Source organism: Somniosus microcephalus, chromosome 21, assembly GCF_052327205.1.
Source record: "Somniosus microcephalus isolate GS21.2 chromosome 21, FLI_Smic_1.0, whole genome shotgun sequence".
Classification (NCBI taxonomy): Eukaryota; Metazoa; Chordata; class Chondrichthyes; order Squaliformes; family Somniosidae; genus Somniosus; species Somniosus microcephalus.
Genome location: NC_141007.1, coordinates 67,764,481 through 67,788,956, shown reverse-complemented (window position 1 = coordinate 67,788,956; position 24,476 = coordinate 67,764,481). Strand labels below are relative to the sequence as shown.

At 45.3% G+C, this 24,476-nt stretch overlaps 1 protein-coding gene across 1 annotated transcript in view; it reads left to right on the top strand.

Moving 5' to 3' along the window:
* The first annotated feature begins 1,085 nt into the window (after positions 1 to 1,085).
* Positions 1,086 to 24,476, top strand: part of notum1a (notum, palmitoleoyl-protein carboxylesterase a) — a 43,113-nt gene continuing 19,722 nt past the window's right edge. Inside the window, exons 1-6 of the mRNA XM_085963841.1 lie at positions 1,086 to 2,296; positions 3,969 to 4,021; positions 8,728 to 8,823; positions 10,307 to 10,367; positions 12,989 to 13,047; positions 14,827 to 14,929. Of these exons, the coding sequence (XP_085819967.1) occupies positions 1,884 to 2,296; positions 3,969 to 4,021; positions 8,728 to 8,823; positions 10,307 to 10,367; positions 12,989 to 13,047; positions 14,827 to 14,929 (785 nt within the window). The 5' untranslated portion in view covers positions 1,086 to 1,883. The remainder of the gene's footprint in view (positions 2,297 to 3,968; positions 4,022 to 8,727; positions 8,824 to 10,306; positions 10,368 to 12,988; positions 13,048 to 14,826; positions 14,930 to 24,476) is intronic.

Below are 24,476 nucleotides of genomic sequence, written 5' to 3'. Positions count from 1 at the left end.
GATCAACTGGACCTCTCCCAAGCTTTTCAGCGCCTCCCATTGCATCCTGTACCCAAGGGAGAGAACTCCGGAGCCTCGCCGCCCTGCAGTCCCAGGCAGCACATAACTCGTTAAACTTAACTTGTTTTTGTTTCCGTGTTGTTTCTTGAATAAACAACCCTTATCTCAACTCCCCATCCCTTATCTGAATCAATCACTTCAAAAAAGACACGTTTAATTGTTAATTGAAAACAGAGAAAGGGCAACCTGTTTGCTTCGCCCTTTGAATGAGGTTTCCGCGCCGCATTAGTAATCGCGCAGACAATTTAAGAGCAATGATTATACATTGAATTCTGTTGATATTGTTGTCTAAAGTGTGTGTAAACAAGCCGTGGCTGGAAATAATAGGGGGATGTGACTGAAGGCATTGGGCAGGACAGTCTGGGGCGGCTTGAGGAGTGGTGGAGAAGTCGCCTGTGGGTTTTTTTTTCTCTGTCGATAAAATCCATTTCAAAGTATAACACCGGCGGCGCATCGCTCAGTGGCCGCGTCTCCGGACAGCCTCCGCCCACACATCGACAGCTCCGGCCACTCGCCAATAAAACCTGCCGGCGGGTCAGGAGGATGATAAGGAGTCAGAAAGCAGCTCTTCGGCACTTGGATCCCAGTAATAGATTGTTTCGGTTTGGGGAGGGAGGGAGGGAATAAATAATTTGATTGCAAGCGCAATAATCGGGAAGAAGAAATGAGCCTGGGTTAGATTTCAATACGGGATTCACATTTCAAATACATGGAGCATTTTTTTTGCAAAGAGCACGAACTGTTCTCAGTGCAGACCGCCTCACTGACAGGCAACACCGGTATAATGCAATGCACTTAGCTGCAAAATATTAATCCTTAATATCCAGGAAACGGGCTTTTAAATCGCAGGTAGGATTTTCTTTTCAAATTATTTTGGCTAAACCATTTTCCTCCTTCATCAACACCCGTGGCTGGATCAATCGTGTCTGATCTTCAGGAGCAGTTACACGGCGGCGACATCAAAGGATTCCCTCTCCTGCAATATTCAATTCCTGTAATGTTTGTTGGGGAGTGGGGGGGGGGGGGGAGTCTGAACGAGAAAAAGAAGCCCGCGCTCACACTAAGCACCCCCACCCCTTCCTTTCCTTTTTTTTAAATCTTCCCTCTCTCTCCAAAAAGATCAAACGCAACGTGGAAGCACCTCACCCTAAGGAGAGAGAGCGAAAAAAAATCTGCATCTACAAACAGCATAAATAAAAGACGCCCATTTCTTCAGTCCCCAGAACCAGCGCGTTCATTGGCAGTGAGTCAGAGAGAAAATGAAATAAGCGGGGGGGAGAGAGAGAAACCTTCCGACCCATATTAATTACCTAAATGCACTGGGCTTGAAGTTGAGTATTTAACAAGCGAGGCCGAGGTAGGCGGCAGGAGAGAGAGACAGATAGACAGAGAGAGAGAGACAGATAGACAGACAGACAGACAGAGAGACCATTCCCAAACCTGCTCAGCACCCAGGCTGAACAAGGCTTCTGAGCAGATCCCACAGGTTTAGTTCAGGAATTGCACCGAACTTTTTTTTTTAATGTTAAGCAGATTTAAAGAAGAGGACTTTTGAAATAGTAATTATTGGGGGAGATTTATCGCGACTTGCAAATTAAATCATTTGGGCCGCACTTTGTTATTCAAGTCATCCGAGGGACTGCCTCAGAAGAATTCCCTAAATTCCTCATTTTTGTTAACTTTAGATTTTTTATTTCCTATTTTAACCCCCACCCCCCCACTCTCTCAGAACATTCAGTGTCGCTAGGCTGACTTGTCCTCAGTCAGTGGGAGCAGCTTCTGCAGATTGTTCTGTCTTTAGGGGGGGTGGGTGGGTGAGAAGGATGGGTTCTGACCGGAGTTGGCAGCCCAGTGCCAGGCTGTGGCGCCCGCTGCTCTTCGGCTGCATGGTCCTGCTGCAGCTCGGCGGCTCCTCCGAGGGCAGGAAGAGCTGGCGGGCCGGCCGCCAGAACTCGCACTACCGGCGGGCGCAAGGGGCGGCCGCCCGGGAGAGGAGCCAGGCGCCCGGCTGGAGCCAGCAACATCATCCGGCGGCGGCAGCGGCGGCGGCGGACACCGAGGAGAGTTTCACCCTGGACTTCACCGCCGTCGAGGGAAACATCGATAACTTCATGGCTCAGATCAAGAGCTTGGCTCAGTCTCTCTACCCCTGCTCCGCTCAGAAGCTCAACGATGACATGAGGCTGCACTTTCTGACCAATTCCTCCGTTACCTGTAACGACGGCACGCCGGCGGGGTAAGGAATTTGATGCCAGTCTGACTGGCGCCTGTAAACACTGTTAAAACTCGCAGCCCAAGTGTTGACAGTCGGCGCTACCCTCACCAAGACAAGCAACAACAAAAAGCCCCTTTAACCATGCCATGAGACCGCTTGAGATGATTGGTTTAAACCCGCTGTCCCTCCAGAGAAATACAACCCAGCCAATATTACAACGGGCGGTCGATATCCCATAAAATCTGTTAAAATTCTGACGAAGCATCCCCAGGCGCCATTTCAACCCAGCTTTCAGATGCTGGTCGACTTTGTTGTGAATCTCCTGCAATTTCTGTATTTCTTTTCTTAAAAATCCAGCTTTTTTCCGGAGGGTTTATTCCCTCCTCCCCCCCCCCCCAACCAAAAAAAACCAGCTAAAGATTTGTTGGGAAGTTGTGGATTTTGAATGAAGTGTGAAGGTGCTGCCTCCTGCTATCTGACCACCTCAACCCACCCTCGCCACTGTCCAGGGTGTCTGCGCTTCACAAACTCCAAGTGCTTCCCCTTCCCCTCCTTGTGAGACAGAATAATCTTCCTGCCACTTTCACAACCCCAGTGATCCAGCTCTCTTCCAATCACCATTAGCAGCAGAAACAATACTTCAAGTCCCAGTAAATGTATGTATTTTATATCGTTCAAATAATGTAAATGTCACCGATTGGAGTTACAAGTAATCAGAAACGCCACATTAACCTGGTTCCCTTCTCCGGACACAAGTGTGGATGGGAGGGGGGGGGGGGGAATTCGCTGATATTTCGATATTGTGATTAATGTAGTCATGTTTATTTTAAACGTGAAAATAGTTAATTAAAAGACAGCCTTGTGTGGTGGATATGGAGCCGGTGCTGGTGCTGGGACCTCTCTGATACTCTCTGCACCGCTACCTGACTTTTTTTAAGGCGAATTTAATTTTCCAGAGACTGCAACAGTGAATACATTAAAGTCCACAGGCTAGACGGCACTCAATCTCCATTCACAACCCATCGAACAATGTTAAGGGCGAAGGCGTGCAACCTGTAAAATCCAAACTTTCATTCTGCAAGATGCACTTTCTTCTGTTTTTCTTGAGTGCGAGGGATGGTCTCGGTACCAAAGGCTTCTCTCAGTGTTACAACCTCCCCCACCCCACTCCGCCCCGGTTACCTCGAAATCTTTCCAGCTTCGGGTAATAACACCCGCTGAGGTTTAACATCCCGGTGGGTAGTCTCCTGAACAACCCGATTCAGAAATAGCCAGCCACAGATCCCCTTGTAACCGTGGATTAGTGTTGAGAACGCGGCATTTGTAACAGGAATTTCCACTTGGGGAAAGGGTGAATCGACTCTCTGAGACAGACAGCAGTTGTTTTTCACTTTACGCCGGGGGCGGGGGCACCGGCTCCACACGAGGCGCCGGTTCTGACTAAATCGCTCGTCTGATGAGCTCTCCCAAACTTGCAAATCAGTAAAAATCCAGATTCCCATCTGACAACAACGGAATCTGACTTTTTCGGTCTATAGAAGCCACTGAACACAGAAACTGTTGGCGGGAGCTCCGAGTTTAAACTAGCTTTTACACCAAGTATACATATATACTTTTTAAAATAGATTCCCCTTTTTTTAAGTTCGTTTCATTAACAATCGATTGGCTAACCGATTTGTCATTGCCCTCACAGGTACTACATGAAAGAGTCGAAGGGCAGCAGACGCTGGCTAATCTTTTTAGAAGGTGAGTTTGGGGTATTTCGTGAGGATGGGTCAAGTGTTCATGTTTGAGTGAGTTTTAAAAAGAAAGATCTTGCATTTCTAAAGCGCCTGTCTCGACCTCAGGACGTCCCAAAGCGCTCCGCGGCCAATCAGGCGCTTTTTTTTGGAAGTCCAATCATTGCTGGAATGTTCTGCGCTTTGTTAGAAGAGGATAACGCCCAGGGACCGTCAACATCTATCTCGGCGTGTATTTCAAAATAAAAATGTTGCATGGCCCACTTTACATTTTCGTTGACCCGTTGCTTCCGTTTCACCGCAACATCCAACAATTGCTACCGATCTGGAGGGTTTGCAGTGACCGAGACCCCGCGTTGCCCCTTTAACACAGAACATGCGTGAGATACTCAGCGGGTCAGGCAGCATCGGTCCAGAAAACACCAGACCTTTCAGGTAGAAAACCATTCCTCTCTTTACTTGTCCTATTACCATCTCGTCTGGTCTTGAATACCTCTTAATGTCTCTTCACTTCCCTTTTGTTCTCCCCCATTTCCCAGCCCCCAAACTGGCCTTTTAATCTGTTTCATTTCCTGCCTTTTTTTCTCAGTTCTGACGAAGGGTTTCGACCCCAAACGTTGACTCTATTTCTCTCTCCACGGATGTTGCCTGGCCTGCTGAGTTTTTCCAGCGTTTTCTGTTGTTATTTCGGATTTCCAGCATCCGCAGTATTTTGCTATCATAAAACCATTCCTGGTGCTTTCCGGACGGATGCAGCCCAACCCTGCCGAATATCTCCCCAGTGCTTTCTGTGTTTTTTTTCCTATTTCGGATTTCCAGCACCTGCAGTATTTTTGCTGCTGGTTGCCCTTTTAACATTAAACATAAGAATTAGGAGCTGGAGTCGGCCATACGGCCCTATCCAGCCTGCTCCGCCAGTCAATAAGATCAGGGCTCACCTTCCACCTCCAATCCACTTTCCCGCCGGATCCCCATATCCCTTGATTCCCCCTATCGATCTCCACCTTGAATATACTCAACACTGGCACTGGTACTGAATCAGGCCACCCCGGGTCCACAAAGGGATTCCTCCTTACTTTCTGTGTCATGTCACCTGCTCCCAGTCGCACTTTTATCATCTGCATCAGATCCAACCCGGATTTACATTTCTAAAACCCTAACGATGGTTGCAAATTTTATTTTGGACAGCAAGAAGGAAAGTGTAATTTGAAAACACACAATATTTTGACAACAATTTGATATGATCAAAATAATGTTTTTTTTAAAAACGTCCATCTAACGTTTTAGTGAGAGGTGCACAATTCATTGGTGAACTGTACAGGACCTGATGTATCTACAGGGCGGATCTGTCAGGTAATGGACATTCATTTCTGCTAGCATCTCAGCCATTAAATCGGTGGCCATTTCCTTTCATTTATGTCCTAACTCACACCAAGTCCCGTTCACCCATCACCCCTGTGCTCCCTGATCTACAGTGGTCCTCAATTTTAAAATTCTCATCCTTGTTTTCAAAGCCCTCCATGGCCTTGCCCCTCTCTGTAATCTCCTCCAGCCCAACAACCCTCCGAGATCTCTGCGCTCCTCCAATTCTGGCCTTTTGCGCATCCCTGATTTTAGTCGCTCCACCATTGGCGTAGGTGCCTTCAGCTGCCTGGGCCCTAAGCTCTGGAATTCCCTCCCTAAACCTCTCTGCCTTGCTACCTCTCTCTCCTCCTTTAAGACGCTCCTTAAAACCTACCCCTTTGACCAAGCTTTTGGTCACCTGTCCTAATATCTCCTCATGTGGCTTGGTGTCGAATTTTTTCTGATTCCACTCCTGTGAAGCACCTTGGGACATTTACTATGTTGAAGGTGCTATATAAATGCAAGTTGTTGTTGTTATAGATTGACTAGTTTCTTTTTTCAATCAATTTTCCTCATCCCAGTTTTCTCCAGTTATCCTTCCGGATGGTGGTGATTTATTCTGGGGAATGATTCCATAGGGAACAGGCCCTGTAACAGCTTGGCCATTCTTGGTGTGGTACCCTGGGCACTGAATGGCAGAGGGCAATTCATGGAGGAATAAGCCCCTCCACTCATTTGGGAACCAGTTGGGTGGGTGGTTGGGCAGAGTGACAGTAGGGTCCTTTTGGATGGATGGAACAAGCTAAGTTGGACCCAGCAACCTTCTTCCTAGGTTTCTATCTTGTGAATTTATAATTCTGTGGGGACCACGTCCAATCTGCCCCTACCTAGCAAGGGGATGCTTAGGCCGACTGTAGTGACTCCACTGCAACATCAATCATTTCAGCAAAGACCACAGTTAAAACTTACCACCTCCCTGTGTCAGTCACTGTTGGTGGTAGTGGTGGAAACAATTTGAGATGATAAATTTAAGAGCATTAAAAAGTGCATTGGCATAATGGCAAAGCAAATTGGGTTACGCAAAAGTTTTCATATTGTGTATTCGTACCAATATGTTAAATAAATACATAGGTAAGGCAGTCCAGTTGTGAAATGGAATGCAATAAATTTGGTAATTTCTGACCTAGCATCATAAAAATGACCATGAATGCTGCTGGATTGTTGTAAACACTCAACTGGTTCACTAATGTCCTTTCAGGAAGGGAACCCACAGCCCCTACCTGGTCTGGTTTACATGTGACTCCAGTCCCCACATTATGTAGTTGACTCTTAATACCCTCAGGGTAACTAGCGATGGGCAATAATTATTGCCTTGCTCGTGTTACCCACATCCCCCCTCCCTCCCCAAAAATCCTAGTGCCAATATTGCTGGTTTCTGTAATAGAAAGGAGCAATTACCATACATAGTGTATCAGAGGACACTGTATATCTGAAAAATGCTGTAAACACTCAGCGGGTCAGACAGCATCCGTGGAGAGAGAAAGAGAGTTAACGTTTCAGGTCGATGACCTTTCATCAGAACTGGAAAATGTGAGAGATGTAACAGGTTTTTAAGCAAGTACAGGGGCAGGGAAAGGGGGGAGGGGAGGAGAGAACAAAAGGGAAGGTCTGTGATAAGTCATGACCCCATCTTTTCAGACGGCAGCTGTTGATGATTCTGCTATTCTCATTTACACCTCCTCTGGACCCATCTTTTGTTTCTTTAACTTGTCCCATTACCACCCCTTTTGCTTTGCACCATCATCCCTTTGGTCATTTAATCTCTCCCTACCTTCCATTCTATCACTTTTAGTCCCGCCTCCATCGACTTGTGGCCAACCCACACTATTTACCCTTGATTGACCTTGTTAAGCCCACCCAGCGGGCTCAGCAGGCCAATTAAGGGACACCTGGTTACCGGTGACGTCAGCGAGTGACATTTCATCTGTCAAGAGCTTTTGACAGATGAAATGTCATCGTTTGACTGCTCTGTGAAGCTGTCAGACACTGACAATCTGTCTTCTAAGTTGTGTCTTTACTCAAGACTCAATTAGAAAGCCTTCCTGACCAGAAAGCTGCAGCTTTTGACAGTTCAGCGGCCATTCTGCTTTCTGTGCCGGTGAGCTGAGGGACTCCCGAGAACTGAAGGGAGGAAACCTGCAGGAAGAAGTAAAGGTAAGTAAAACTTATTAAAACACTTTACACACACCTCACACATTTACCTCTGCACACATGCACTCATTACTCACCTGCACACCGGACATCTCGACCCCTCCAACCCCTGCAGACCGACGGCCTGCCTCGCTGACCCTGGCGAGGTTCGGAGCCATCGGGAAGCCCACACTTCAGGGCTCAAAATAGGGATTAGCCAAAAAACTGCCTGTTAACTACCTGTTAACAGGCAGTTAATTGGCATTAATCTCCTTCCCGACTCGAGGAGGCGGGACCCGGCGCGGGTCGGCTACCTGCCTCCTGGCAAGATGGCATGGAGGCGGGTTTGGGGCGGGTTGGGCACCCGCCCCCAAATTCTGCCATTTTCCCGCAGTACCGCCTCCTATAAGTTTATTCATTTTGGGCTGGTTTTGTAAAAGGTGCCAGGGGAGCCTATAATTGGTGACACAGTGACACTGCATCACCGTTGACTTCAGTATGTTCCATTTATTGTATTAATCTTGTGTGCCATTTTAAAGAAGAGGATTTCAAATTAATCTGATAATGTACCAGGAAAAGAAAAAAAATGCAATAAAAACACAAATGAACATTGGCTGAGCACCTTTCGACCTCTTAGTCACGAGAACTGGGGATGTATTGGGGCTTGCTCACTGTCTGTGGGTTGGCTGGGGTTCTGCGCCCAGGGTGTTGATCGGACAGGCCTGCTGTGTGTTTCCATAATTTTCTATGTTTCTTCCAGCTTTCATGTATTTGCAGTTCTTTTTCATTTTGCCCCATTTTTCCTTCCTGTGTCTTTTCAACGTCGACTTATCCACACTAATACCCTGTTGCCTCATAGAGTTGATCACCACACTTAATCCACCAGCTTTCCTAAAAACCCTGTTTGGACATTCAAGCCATTCTTTCCTCCTCTTCCTCACCACTCCCGCCCCCCCCCCCCCCCGCCCGCCCACTTTTTTGTCCATGATCTCACTTATCTTCCAGTTCCCGGTTCTGAGGAGGAGTTTGCACCCAAATGTTAACTCTGTCTTTTCTCTGGTTTTTGACGTTGAAGGACTTGTTGCAACTCGGAGGGATTCTAACGCATTAGTCGTGTCGCACTGCTTGTCCTGGTCTTGCATATTAATTTTGCCGTTTGTTGTTTTTTTGTTCTTCCAGGGGGCTGGTATTGTTTCAGCAAAGAGAGCTGTGACACTCGATATGACACCATGCGCCGGTTAATGAGCTCCACCAACTGGCCTCACAGTAAAACAGGTCAGTGTCGGCAATGGCGGCTCGGACACAGCGCCATTAGTTTAGACAATAGAGGGAAAACACTGAAGCAAAATAAAGCATTAAAATAATCTTTTCGAGATCCATTAGACCTGTGGTATGGTTATTCAGTGAATTACCAAAAACCTGTGGAAATGTCAGAACTATTTATTATTGGACAAGGCACCAGCAGTTGGTCGGTCACCTAATAGAATAAGTCATTGCACTCATACCGTACCCCTTTAAAAAATGCCCATAATCATATAATCATATGGATGTTCTTGCCATGGAGGGAGTGCAGCGAAGATTCACCAGACTGATACCTGGGATGGCAGGAATGATGTATGAGGAGAGATTGGGTCGATTGGGCTTATACTCGCTGGAGTTTAGAAGAATGAGAGGGGATCTCATTGAAACTTATAAAATTCTAACAGGACTAGACAGACTAGATGCAGGAAGGATGTTCCCAATGGCCAGGGAGTCCAGAACCAGGGGTCACAGTCTAAGGATAAGGGGTAAGCCATTTAGGACAGAGATGAGGAGGAATTTCTTCACCCAGAGAGTGGTGAACCTGTGGAATTCTCTACCACAGAAGGCAGTGGAGGCCAATTCATTAAATATATTCAAGAAGGAGTTGGATATATTTCTTAAGGCTAAAGGGATCAAGGGATATGGGGAGAAAGCAGGGACAGGGTACTGAATTTGGATGATCAACCATGATCTCATTGAATGGCAGAGCAGGCTCGAGGGGCCGAATGGCCTACTCCTGCTCCTATCTTCTATGTTTCTATGTATATATATATTGCTAACGCTCCTGTGAAATGCCTTGGGACATTTTACTACATTAAAGGCACTATATAAATACAAGTTTTTGTTGTTGTTATATGCAGGGACTGTATCGTGCTTTGGGCACTTGGATGGGATAAAGGACTACTTTCATTCACTCTTTCTCCCCCTTCTCCTCTCCCATGCTCTCTCTGGCTGTGTAGCTACTTTGCCAATGAGCTTTCCACAGTATCCTAGAATCAGTCAACCTAGTTTCCAATAGGTGGGGTCCACAACTGAAAACTACCTACAATTTATTGCAGATTGGCATTAATTGGCAACCGCACTGAGAGACACTACAAAAAATGATTCTTGTGGAAAAAGACACTTGCAGATGTGCCAATCATTTGTAACTAAATGTACCATCATTTAGCTAGAATGTGCCCAACATTCGACAACTCATACTACAAGCTAAGAGCCTGTACTGAGAAATCCTGCACCCCCCAGCCTTGACTTTCCAAACGCTGAAATCCGTGGTTGGAATTTCCTGATACGCACAACCAGCAGGCACCAGGACTGACCATAGTTTCTTTATACTTCTGACACGTCTGAACACTGGTTTCCATCAAAATGTTCCACCAAATAGCAATGAAATGTGGTGTGTTGACAAATTCACATTAAGCATGTGGACCTGACCTTTCTGGGGCTTTTATTTTAACAGGAACTGGAATCCTTTCCCCTCAGCCAGAAGAAAACCCTTACTGGTGGAACGCTAATATAGTGTAAGTTTTGGTCAACTCATTGAATCAAGACAGAAAGACTTGCATTTATATAGCGCCTTTCACGACCACTGGCTGTCCCAAAGCGCTTTACAGCCAATGAAGTATTTTTTTGAAGTGTAGTCACTGTTGTAATGTAGGAAACAAGGCAGCCAATTTGCGCAAAGCAAGCTCCCACAAACAGCAATGTGATAATGACCAGATAATCTGTTTTTAGTGATGTTGGTTGAGGGATAAATATTGGCCCAGGACGCTGGGGGAGAACTCCCCTGCTCTTCTTCGGAATAGTGCCATGGGATCTTTTACATTCACCTGAGAGAGCAGATGGGGCCTCGGTTTAACATCTCATCCGAAAGACGGCACCTCCGACAGTGCAGCGCTCCCTCAGCACTGCACTAGAGCGTCAGCCTAGATTTTTGTGCTCAAGACCCAGAGGCACGGGTGCTACCCACTGAGCCACTGCTGAACCAAAAATAGAAAATAGAAAAGTTGCACTGTGTGAATATTAAGCACAACAGTATAAAACAAAAACGAACTCACTCGATGGCTCACTGGGAAAATGCAGTGTCTGGTTTGGTACTGAATAATACAAAGCAAGAGGGTCCTGGCTTCAATTACACTTCTATGCTGGGTCAGTTGATCATAGCTGGGGCAGGGATGAAGGCATTACAATTGGCCTTAGCCACTTGGATCAGGAGGGAAAGAATGAGCTGGGGATTCCTGCTCCTGATTGCTGATCAGCGCTTCTCGTGTGAACAACGGGTGAGGATAAGATGGGGCTCACCTGTGATGCCCCTCACAGTCAGCTAGCCTGCCAACACTCACTGGTTAGACACACAAGAAGAACGCTCATTTGGGGTGAGGTGCTAGAGGGCTGTTGTCATACCCCAGCAGGAATTGGCATCTTTTGGGTGAAGAGGGGAGCAAGGTAGGAAAATTAGGAAAAATAATGAACAACATAACCCTGTTAAACACAATAGACCTGAGAAAAAAAACTGTTGCTTAGAACCACATTGCATATACCAGGACTGACATATCCGCAGCATAACAAAGACCGCCTATTTCCACCTCCGTAATATCGTCCATCTCCGCCCTTGTCTTAGCTCATCCGCTGCTGAAGCCCTCCTCCATGCCCTTGTTACCTCTAGACTTGACTATTCCAATGCACTCCTGGCTGGCCTCCCACATTCTACCCTACATAAACTTGAGGTCATCCAAAACTCGGCTGCCTGTGTCCTAACTCGCACCAAGTTCCGTTCGCCCATCACCCCTGTGCTCGCTGACTTACATTGGCTCCTGGTTAAGCAACGCCTCGATTTCAAAATTCTCATGCTTGTTTTCAAATCCCGCCATGGCCTCGCCCCCATCTCTGTAATCTCCTCCAGCCCCACAACCCTCCGAGATATCTGCGCTCTTCTAATTCTGTTCTCTTGAGCATCGTTGATTATAATCGCTCAATCATTGGTGGCCGTGCCTTCTGTTGCCTGGGCCCTAAGCTCTGGAATTCCCTGCCTAAACCTCTCCGCCTCTCTACCTCTCTTTCCTCCTTTAAAATGCTCCTTAAAACCTACTTCTGTCTAAGCTGTTGGTCACCTGCCCTAATTTCTCCTTAGGTGGCTCGGTGTCAAAATGTTTGTCTTATAATACTCCTGTGCAGCGCCTTGGGACGTTTTACTAGTTAAAGGTGCTATATAAATACAAGTTGTTGTTGTTGTTGACTACAGCATTCCCATCTTGGGAACCAAATGGGAACTTGTTATAAATTTGCTTGCATTCTCATTGAGACTATGCCGATGTTATGACTTCTTATGCTGGGATTAAATTATATTTAGTTCTCCCTGTAGTGGTTATATAAGCAGAGCTATCTGCAAAAAGGTAGAAAACACACCAAAGTATGCCATGTAATCATTCCAACAATTCCTGTGTTATCTGAAAGCCGCACAATATATATATAAATAGCAGAAGTACAGGGCGGGAGATATAAAATCTCATGCATCATTTGCAGGTTATTTTTCTGCCTCTGTCTTTCAATCCTCTGCACCAGGACAGAAGGCAGTGGTGACCTGCTCCCTGACCTCGAGTCAGTCCTGCTTTTGAGACATTAAGAGGTTCAGGAGAGCAAGTGGCAGGGTGAATGGTCCTCTCGATCTTCCTTCTCTCCCTGCAGTGAAGGGCCAGAGGTCTGTTTCTCAGTTCCACCACCTCCCCCGCAGTCATTTTGCTGAAATCTGGGACTGGCTCTGTGGGGGAATCATAGGCATGAGTGTGTGATCTACATCTATTCCCACTCATAAGCAACCTGTAATCCTAGTGACGTAATAAAACTCACTACACACTTGGTTTGAGTATAAAGCAAGGCTTTAATCAACTTGTTTCAGAACATGGAGGTCTAGTTGTACTTCACTAGCTCCTGTCTTACAAAATGTCCCTGGGGAAGCTGGGCCCACGCCTGAGTATTTATACTCCTTGGACGGCGCCACCAGCTGGCCGTCTAGTGTTATTTCATGAGTAGTTTCTTTATGAGGATGAGATTTATGACACCTATGTTACACTGAAAATATTATTTCCACTTGAATCATTTTATCAAGCACATCTATTAAATGCACTTCTGTTTTCCATTTCAGTTTCATACCTTATTGCTCAAGTGATGTTTGGAGTGGAGCATCCCAGAAATCTGAGAAAAGTAAGCTTTCATTTGCCTCCTCATGTTGTTTTAAGCAGAATTCATCCCTGTAGAACTTAACTGGAGTTACCCAAATGGATTAATGAGTACTGGGGCCACACACATTTGGAAGGTCTCGGGTTTGATCATTGATCCGAGTTCAGTTAGCTGGTCATGGCCAGGGCAGTGGTAAGGGCATTACTGTTGAACCATAGTGTCCTTGAGCTAAGGCTCCGACTCCTGATTGCTGTCCAGTGACCGCTATCAGAAAGCCTGTGTGTGTGTGTGTGTGGATGTTGCGTTGGGGCAGAATCAGACTTGACTGTGTTGTCTTCCAAGGTGAAATAGCCTGCCAGCGGTCATTGCGAAGGGTCACACATGAAGAATGGCCATTTTGGTGAAGGTATTGGAGGTTCCGTAAACTGAGCCCGTAGAACCAAAGAAGTTTACAGCACTGAAGTAGACCATTCTTAGGCTTATATTCACTGGAGTTTAGAAGAATGAGAGGGGATCTCATTGAAACTTATAAAATTCTAACAGGACTAGACAGACTAGATGCAGGAAGGATGTTCCTGATGGCCAGGGAGTCCAGAACCAGGGGTCACAGTCTAAGGATAAGGGGTAAGCCATTTAGGACTGAGATGAGGAGGAATTTCTTCACCCAGAGAGTGGTGAACCTGTGGAATTCTCTACCACAGAGGGCAGTTGAGGCCAATTCATTAAATATATTCAAGAAGGAGTTGGATATATTTCTTGAGGCTAAAGTGATCAAGGGATAAAGGGAGAAAGCAGGGACAGGGTACTGAATTTGGACGATCAGCCATGATCTCATTAAATGGCGGAACAGGCTCGAGGGGCTGAATGGCCTACTCCTGCTCCTATCTTCTATGTTTCTATTCAACCATTTAAATTTTAAAAAGCTGGTCTCAGTAAAAGTGACCATGAAGCTGTCGGATCGTCATAAAAACCTAACTGGTTCACTAATGTCATTTCAGAAAAGAAACCTGCTGTCCTTACCTGACCTGGCCTATATTTCACTCCAGTCCCATGCCAACATGGTTGACTCTTAACTGCCCTCTGAAGTGGTCTAGCAAGTCACCCAGTTATCATCACCTTCTCAGGGCAACTAAGGATGGGCAGCAAACGCTGCCCTTGCCGGCATCACCCACATAAAAAGCCCCATCATATCTGTGCCAACTCTTTGCTAGAGCAATTCAAAACTAATCCCACTGCCCTGCTCTCTCCACATAGCCCCTATAATCTTCCTCTGCTTCAAATATTTATCCACTTTTCCCTTTAAAGATGTAATAGTCTCTGTCTCCACAACTCCCTGTGGCAAAGCAACAACTCTCGGCGTAAATACATTTTTCCTAATCTCTCTTCTCACTTTCTTGGTGACAGTGTTATATAGTCTTTCCCCTATTCACTCTATCAAAACCCTTCAAACTTTGTCAACAATCTACATTAAAGCTCTTTTAGCCTGTTCTGCTCCACTGGATATAGTCCCATGCTTCCTGCTCCCGATTGCTATCCAATGTTCCCTATTGGAAAGTCTATGTGTGTGAATGTTGTGTCAGGACATAATTGGATTTGGCTTTGATGTCTCTCGAGACCAAATAGCCACCAGCGCTCACCGTGAGGGGTCAAGTAGGAAGAATAGCCACTTTGGTCTTTGGTACCCTGCATTAGTCAGTGCCTTCAGGAGAGGGAGAGGAGACAAACTAAAACGTAGGATTTTACTGTACGAGCCTATCCCAGTGTTGTGTGCACTCACTGTCCTCTGCCTATTGTTTGTTGAAGGTGAATACGCTTTCATGGGAGCACTGATAATACAAGAAGTTGTCAAAGAGCTGTTGACTAAAGGCCTTGAGAATGCAAAGATTCTCCTGCTAGCAGGAACCAGGTATGTTGTTTGGGTTTTCGGGGTCCCAATGCCGAGACTCCTTCCTCTTTGAGATGTACTCTGATAAGATCAAATGCTCCTTGAGATAAAAGTGAATTCCGTGTAGAAAACTGCGTTCAGTCCCTGCAGTGGGAATTATCTTGGCTAGGATCAAATCCTACTTTGGATCTCAAACTCTGCCCACGGTCATTAAAGATTAAATTCCATACCATCTCACCCTACCTTGATAAGATTAAATGAAGATGTGGATTAATTAATCATTGCTGCAAATCAATCAAAAAGTTAGCGGTTAATGTTTTTTATCTTTCTATCAACTTCCTTCCCTGTCTGTGCCCCTCCCCCTTCTTCTGAAGGTATTAACTCCTTTCTGGGATATAGTTCCACAGCTCTGTTATCACAGCCAAATTGCCATTCCTCATGCACAAACCTAGACAGAGTGTGTTGGCGGGTTATTCATCCAATGTGGGGCGAGGGCACAACATAGTTAACCCAAATGTCTGCGCAAGGGTATTCAGGGATATGGAGCCAAGGCAGGTGGATGGAGTTAAGATACAGATCAGCCCATGATCTCACTGAATGGCAGAACCGGCTCGAGGGGCTGAATGGCCTCCTCCTGTTCGTAAGTTCACAGGCACATTTCCAGCAATGACCCCAGATAGAAAACAGGAGTGGGAGAGCTGGATGACTTCTCCCTCTCTAACCCACAGATAAGACCCTGCAAACCCTTCCCCTGCTTCTTGCTGTCTGAATCTGCTGACTCGGAAACCTTGGACTGAACCAATGTTTATCCCACTCTATATCCAGCTTAGCTACTCACTGCCATAACCAGCTTAACCATTAGGTGAGCTCACCGTTATTGCTTTTCTGAGATAAGGTGAACGTGAGACCAATGTCCAAAGAATTTATGAAGCTATAAGGCTATTTATGACTCAATTGTTTCGCAAATCAACCTTCAGCATTATCCATTTAGCTGGAGTTAAAACAGTGGAGCTGAATGGTCACATGGATTGTAACGTGGGCTAAATTACTGGGTAAATGGGCTATTCATATGTTTAAACATCCTCGCAACTTTGCAACTGCAAACTGTTGCAGTGGATTTCTTAAGCCACCTTTGTCAAGTAGAGGAAGTAATTTGCAATATGCAAGGAGGGCGCCACCACACACAGTAATGATGGTTTGGTTGGTTCTGATGTTCTGCTGCATATTTCTGTCAATCTTTCTTCCACCCACTTTGCAGCATGAACATTCAACAAATTGAGTAACTGTTCACGAAGGCAGTGCAGGTTAAAAAAAAAAACCCAGACAGGATGCTGAAACTATTGCCGCAAAAGGTGGGGAGGTGCTAGCTTGAAATTTCTTGCCATTTCATGGGGGAAAATGCGGAGAAGCTGCAGTGGATTTAAAGTGGTCTTATAATAGCAGTGAATAAACAATGTAGGCTTTATATAGACTTTAGCTACCAACTACTATGAAAACAGTACGTCTAGTGCACATTTCTTTCTGTGAGGAACATAGGCACAGGAGGAGGCCATTCAGCCCCTCGAGCCTGTTTCGCCATTCAGTTAGATCCTGGGCTGATCTGTATCTTAACTCCATCTACCCACCTTGGTTCCATAATCCTTAATACCCTCGCCTAACAAAAACAACATTCTATGTCGCATTTCAAAACAAAAGTATAAAGAAACAAAAAGCAACTCTCCAGGAACACAAAATATTGGAGTCAGGAAGTCTTCAGCCTTTTAACTGGGCTCTGTATCGACTTACCCAGTGTTTACTTAACAACAAGTATACTTTGTAGCTTTAAAGGAACATATTACGTGGTTTAATATTTCTTGACCTTATAAAACAGTGCCTGCTCTATGAGCAGTGCCACAGGAAATTTGCTATTATAAAAAATGGTATGTTTTGCACGCATTTCCGTCTCCCACTTGAAAAAATACAACAATGGCATTCATTTGATACAAGGCCAGAATGCCTGTAATCTTTACCAATCACACTTACAAAAAAAAACCCCAAAAGGGTTATGACTTTAAGCCTGAAGGACAATTAAGTTGTGACCTCACCCACTATTGGGTCACCATAGCAGGTGAAATCAACTTGATGAAATCAGCTAAATCACCACAAACTGAGAATGGAACCTGGGCTTCATGCTAACCTGATCAGTACCGAACAGTGTGAGGTCTGTAGGCACAGAAAGCCGCCTCCAATTGCAGCACCATAGAAAAGATTCACTAACAACGTCCTGAAGCTTCTTCCTGCACCCGCGGAGCAAAACCTAATTCTCTTTGCTTGTGTTGGCAAACTTTGTGATCTGTGTGCCACAGGAATGGGCAGCATATTAAAACCTCAATGTGTTCACACACTGTGACTAAACACACTTTTATGGTTTGATGCGCATTTACCAAATCATATAGAAAATAATTCAATGGAAATTACATACAATGAAAGCATACTTGTGCATGGTACTGAGATTTGACCATTGTAATATCATTGTAAAGCCTAGAGCTTCAGTGATTGTCTCTTCCTTCATTACACTGATGTGACTGAGATTGGCAGTTCAATAGAATAGGAGATCAAGTCTACATTCCCAATGCTGTGTGGCACTAAGTGTTGGTGTTCGAATGTACCATGCCATCCAGCTTTAATCTTGCATATAGAACAGTTAACCTAACACAGGAAATCTAGTTGCCTTTCTCCTATCCTTGTTCTCTCATAATGGGCCAACATTTGCGATCGGAGGCTTCCCGCGGGCGGACGCCTCCGACCTGCAAAATGTCTACGAAAGTACCTGGTGGCCCGGGAGGAATGGCGGCTTGCGATCCTGGGCCTCACCGGGTCCGTGCGGGCAGAGCCCCCACGTATCCCAGGGGCGCAGGCGGTTCAAAGGCGCTCCTGGGATCACGTGGATTGGCCCAACCAATGGAAGAAGAGAATCCCCATTCATACTTTTGACAGTTCTGTACGTACGGAACCATAAAAAGTATGAATGGGGAATCACCTAAAAAAAACACCAACACATTGAATAAATTTGTTTTTAAATTACATATTTAAAATTAATTAAAATGCCATTTAATTAAATATTTTAAACAAAAATTTAATTTTTTGAAATTATTTTTTAATGTTTTTACAGGGCTAAAAATAAACTTAACTTTTTGAAGAGTATTTTTTAATATATAAATGAGTGATCAAATGTTATTTTTCTGTTTTTTAAAACCCTTATGCTGGTAAAATCAGGCCTTATACTTGCTTTTACCAGGCGTAAGAATTTGACAGGCATTCAGCGGGCGGAGGTTGTGCAACTCTCCAACCGCAGAGGCCCTTCTCCTGCAGATGCGGAGGATTCTTGACAAATCGCAAGTGCCGGGTTTCAGCACATGCGCTTCGCATGTAACGACTGTTCCCAGAGTTAGACAATTCACTCCTGCATATGATATAGTTACTGACTGCACTGCCAAGTCTAAAATTGGGAAAACAACATCATTGATTAAAATAGACATTCATGACATAAACCAATAGCTGAAATGTGACTGTAGCCAAGTCAGGATTGGCAACGAAATATACCGAGATGTAAAACTTTCAGGAGGGATAAGGAAGGAAGAACAGGAAGGGGCATGTATTAATAGTTGATTTATAATTGTAGGAGATTTTAATTATCCAAAAATAAACGAGGGAAATGTTTGCGAAAGAGAAGAAAGGCTTTTTACAGCGTGTTCAGGACTGTTTTCTCAGGCAATATGTTGCTACTCCAACAAGGAAGGAAGCACCATTTGTCCTGTTTCTGTGTAATGAAATGGAGAAAGTAGGCCATGTTAAGTTAGGGGAAAATTTGGGAAACAGTGACCACAATATAATTACGCTGAATGTAAGAATAGTAAGGAACAAGAAAAGTGAAAGGCATGTGTATTTGACTGGAAAAAGCAAATTATACCAAGATAAAAAGGGACCTTGCCTAGATTAAAGGGAATGAAAAATTGGCAAACAGAACTGTATTTAACAGGAAATATTTAAACAGGAGACAGAAAGAGTATAAATTAAGTATATTCCAGTAAGGCAAAAAGGAAGTGTATTGATGACTAATAGGCACACTAGGGGAAGGGCTGCTGAGTGATCAAGGTACTGTACCAAGCTTGGAGTGGTGTGTGAGGGAATGGCAGAAATGGTAAATAATTTGTCTTCGTTTTCACAGAGGAGGCCAGTACTGTGGTTGCAGAACCAGCAGAGGTGGGTGTGGAACAGTTAGCAAAGGTTGCAATTCGAAGAGAAATGATACGAAAGCAGTTACTCAAAACTTAAGGTAGACAAGTCAATTGGATGTGATGGTTTACATCCGAGGATCCTGAGGAGAGTTAGGAAAGAAATAGCTGAGGCTCTGACTATAATTTTCCAAAATTCTGTGGAAAGGCAAATTGTGCCAGAGAACTGGAGGGTAGCAAAAGTGACTGCCCTTTTTTAGAAAAAAAAGAGACAAGGATAAACCAGGAAATTATAGGCCAGTCAGTCTCGCATCCATTGTTGGTTAACTACTGGAGTTTATAATACAGGGTGAAATTGCTAAATGTTAGTTAAACATTCAAGGCCATTCAATACAAATCTCTGAATAGCAAGACATACTTGGTCAACATATTGAATTCTTGGAAGAAATAACAGAACGGTTAGATTACGGAAATACGGTGGATGTAGTTTATGTGGATTTTCAAAAAAGCATAGAGACCTATGGCAAAGATAGCGACATCTGAAACTAAAGGGAATGTGCTCACAGGGATAGAGAGATGGTTATAAGGCAGAAAGCAAAATGTGGGGGCAACAGGAAGTTTCTCTGACTGGGAAGATGTGAGATGTGTTCCATAGGGTATTGCATTGAGGCCACTTTTATCTACAATATATATATAAATGTCTTGGACTTAGGGATTGAGGGAACAGTACTGGAATTTGCTGATGGCATCAAATTAGGGGATATGACAAATTATGAAAGATTGCAGAAAGACATAAAATGGACACAGTTCAAAACATGGAAAAATGTGAAACAATACATTTTGGAAGTAAGAATAGGAAACACACCTTAAATGGTAAGATTTTAAATGAAGTAGAGGAGCAGAGAGACCTCGGTGTGTAGATACACAGATAAAGGTGGATTTTTAATTTAAAATTTATTCAGAACAGTGGCAAATGGAATTCAATCCGGAGAAGTGTGAGGTAATGCGTTTGGGGAGGGCTAACAAGGAAAGGGAATGCACATTAAATGGTAGGACACTGAGAAGTGTTGAGGAACAAAGGGACCTTGCAGTGCAGGTCCACAGATCCCTGAAGGTAGCAGGCCAGGTAGATAAGGTGGTTAAGAAGGCATATGGAATGCTTGCCTTTATTAGCTGAGGCATAGAATACAAGAGCAGGGAGGTTATGCTTCAACTGTATAAAACACTACTTAGGCCACAGCTAGAGTACTGCGTGCAGTTCTGGTCACCACATTACAGGAAAGATATGATTGCACTAGAAAGGGTACAGAGGAGATTTACGAGGATGTTACCTGGACTGGAGAATTTTAGCTATAAGGAAAGATTGAATAGGCTGGGTTTGTTTTCTTTGGAACAGAGGAGGCTGAGGCGAGACCTTATTGAGATGTATAAAATATTGAGGGGCCTAGACAGAGTGGATAGGAAGGACCTATTTCCCTTAGCAGAGGGGCCAACAATGGGGGCATAGATTTAAAGTAATTGGTAGGAGGTTTAGAGGGGAGTTGAGGGGAAATTTCTTCACCCAGAGGGTGGTTGGGGTCTGGAACTCACTGCCTGAAAGGGTGGTAGAAGCAGAAACTCTCACCATTTTAAAAAAAGTGCTTGGATGTGCACTTGAAGTGCCGTAACCTACATGGCTATGGACCAAGAGCGGGAAAGTGGGATTAGGCTGGATAGCTCTTTGTCGGCCGGCGCGGACACGATGGGCCGCAATGGCCTCCTTCCGTGCTGTAAATTTCTATGATTCTATGATTCACGGGATGTGAGCGTCGCTGGCAAGGCCAGTATTTATTGCCCATCCCTAATTGCCCTTGAGAAGGTGGTGATGAGCCGCCTTCTTGAACCGCTGCAGTCCGTGTGGTGAAGGTACTCCCACAGTGCTGTTAGGTAGGGAGTTCCAGGATTTTGACCCAGCGACGATGAAGGAAGGGCAGTGTATTTCCAAGTCAGGATGGTGTGTGACTTGGAGGTGATGGTGTTCCCATGCACCTGCTGCCCTGATCCTTAATTGGTAGAGGTCATAAGTTTGGGAGGTGCTGCCGAAGAAGCTTTGGCGAGTTGCTGCAGTGCATCTTGTAGATGGTACACACTGCTGCCACGGTGCACTGGTGATGGAGGGAGTGAATGTTTAAGGTGGTGGATGGGATGCCAATCGAGCGGGCTGCTTTGTCCTGTATGGTGTTGAGCTTCTTGAGTGTTGTTGGTCCTGCACTCATCCAGGCAAGTGGAGAATATTCCATCACACTCCTGACTTGGGCCTTGTAGATGGTGGGAAGGCTTTGGGGAGTCGGGAGATGAGACACTCGCTGCAGAATACCCAGCCTCTGACCTGCTCTTGTTGCCACAGTATTTATGTGGCTGGTCCAGTTAAGTTTCAGGTCAGTCGTGACCCCCCAAGATATTGATGGTGGGGGAATTCGATGGTGGCAATGCCATTGAATGTCAAGGGGCGATGGTTAGACTCTCTTTTATTGGAGAAGGTCATTGCCTGGCACTGTGTGGTGTGAATGCTACTTGCTACTTAGCAGCCCAAGCCTGGATGTTGTCCAGGTCTTGTTGCATGCGGGTATGGACTGCTTCATTATCTGAGGAGTTGCGAATGGAACTGAACACTGTGCAGTCATCAGCAAACATCACCACTTCTGACCTTATGATGGAGGGAAGGTCATTGATGGAGTAGCTGAAGATGGTTGGGCCTAGGACACTGCCCTGAGGAACTCCTGCAGTAATGCCCTGGGGCTGAGATGATTGACCTCCAACCACCACAACCACCTTCCTTTGTGCTAGGTATGACTCCAGCCAGTGGAGAGTTTCCCCCCCAATTCCCATTGACTTTAGTTTTACTAGGGCTCCTTGATGCCACACTCGGTCAAATGTTGCCTTGATGTCAAGGGTAGTCACTCTCACCTCACCTCTGGAATTTAGCTCTTTTGTCCATGTTTAGAGCAAGGCTGTAATGAGGTCTGGAGTCAAGTGGTCCTGGCGGAACCCAAACTGAGCATTGGTGAACAAGTTATTGATGACTAAGTGCTGCTTGGTAGCACTGTCGACGACACCTTCCATCACTTTGCTGATGATTGCGTGTAAGCTGATGGGGCGGTAATTCGCCAGCTTGGATTTGTCCCGACTATTGTAAGTCTGTGTATAATAATTCACTGCACATAGCAAGTTATTAGTCTGTGTGTGACAAATCACTGTGGATAAAAGTCAGTGGGAGTAGATCCTTTCCGGGTGCTGTGTGTAGCAACATCATAAACACACTGATGTAGGTTTTCCCTGTTGGGTATTTCCATTGAAATTGTAAACATGTTCTCTTAGTGCGTGCCATCACTTGACATGGAAATACTGAACAAAGGAAATCTTCAACAAAGATATTGACAACATAGCAATGAGAGGAAATCCTACTCCAACTTGAGTAACACGCTGTGGTCTTTATAATTTCAAATTTCTTTGAGTTGTGGTGGTCAGGCTCAAAAGGATTGCTGTCTGTACACGAATGGAAGTGTAGTATAAGTGGCAATGTGGATGTATAGTTTCTACGGCAACACAGTAAACAGTTGTCAACAATTACTGTTGTTAGATAACTCAGGGAGCAAAATAGCTTGTCCAGTCATTTGAGGCAAGTTTGAGCTTGGAGAAAGAAAAGTCACCCAATTTTTATAATGTCCATTTCCAACAAAACTGACTGTCTGAAATGAAATGCTAGGAGGGAGGATGAGTCAGAAGCCAGTTACACCTGCGGCTCATGTGGGTCGTAAAAGTACGAGACTGAGGGCTGGATTTTGTCAATGGGGAGCTTTTGGAGGCGGGACTCCCACTTGTTGGGTTTCAGTCCCGCCTCCATCAACTTCTGGCCAACCCATGCTATTTTCTCCTGATTGACCTTGTTAAGCTCGCCCAGCGGGCTTAGCAGGCCAATTAAGGGAAAGCCGGCTACAGAGCACATCAACGTATGATGTTTCATCTGTCAAAAATTTTTGACAGATGAATTGTCATTGTTTGACAGCTCTATGAAGCTGTGAAACACTGACATTCTCTGTAGTTTGATGAGTTCTTGAATTCAAGACCTCATCAAACATCTTTCTTTTGCAGAAATGTGATGGTTGTTGCATTGGAGAATGCAATGGCCATCTGTCATCTCTACCGCGGAGGTGCAAGACTCTCCGCATACCCACCGATTGAAGCCTGCACTTTACACTTACCTCAGATACTCACCTCTCCACACTTGCACCCATCACTCACCTTCACACCACACTTTTGGGCCCCACCGACCCCTGCAGACCCACTGCTCGCCTCGGTAACCCTGGCGGGGTACGTAGCTTTCGGGAAGCCTGCACTTGTGAGGGCAAAATGGGGTTAATCTATTTTCAGCCTGTTAACAGGCAGATAAGTGGCTGTAATTTCCTTCCTGCCTCCAAGGAGACAGGACTCGGCGCGGGACGGCTACCCGCCTCCTGGCAAGATGGCACGGAGGCGGGTTGGGTACCCGCCCCCAAATTCTGCCATTTTCCCAGCAGTCCCACCTCCATACCCGCCTTCCCAGGGCTGGCAAAATCAGTGACTATGCCTCAAAAAGAAAGTACTGTACTTCATTGGCTTTCCTGAGGTCGTGAAAGACGCTACATTAACGCAAGTCCTTTTTTTAGGTGATGCAAGTCATGGGGCGTAGGTCAGGGAAGGTCTGTAGCATTGAGGGGGGCGGCGGGGATGAATTGGCTTGTAGTAGGGGGGGTGGTCTGCTTAGTCATTCTCGCCGATCTGGCTTTACAAGGTGTCTCGGAATGCACTGGTTGTGCTTTGGGTCTGTGTTCAGTGAATAATATCCGAACTGGATGGGGTGGGGAGAGCGGGCAGTGGGAGCTGAAGTCTGATGTCAAAGGGATTCCAGTTTATCCAACACATTACCTTCAACTTGATCTATGCTCAGCGATGGCCATGCCAACATATGAGTGCAAATCAATTGATCTCCTTTTATCGCCGCTTGCTCTTTGTGGAATTTTGGCAGAAACACCAGAGCAAAGCTGATGGGTTCACTGCCCTGGGAGACGGCTGCACTTTATTTACGGGCAAAATTCTGAAGCTCACCCGGCTGATAGTTGGCATTTCTGACTGACTTGAGTTGTGTGTGTGTGTCTGTAGACAATAAATACTTCTTGTTTATGAACTATTTTATAGACAATCATGAAAAGCAGATGCTGGAAATTGGTTCTGACGTTAATCCTACCTTCCTCCTCCGACAGCGTCACAGATGCTGCCTGACCTGCTGAGTGTTTCAGCATTTTCTGCTTTTATTATAGGAAATCATCTTTTTTCAT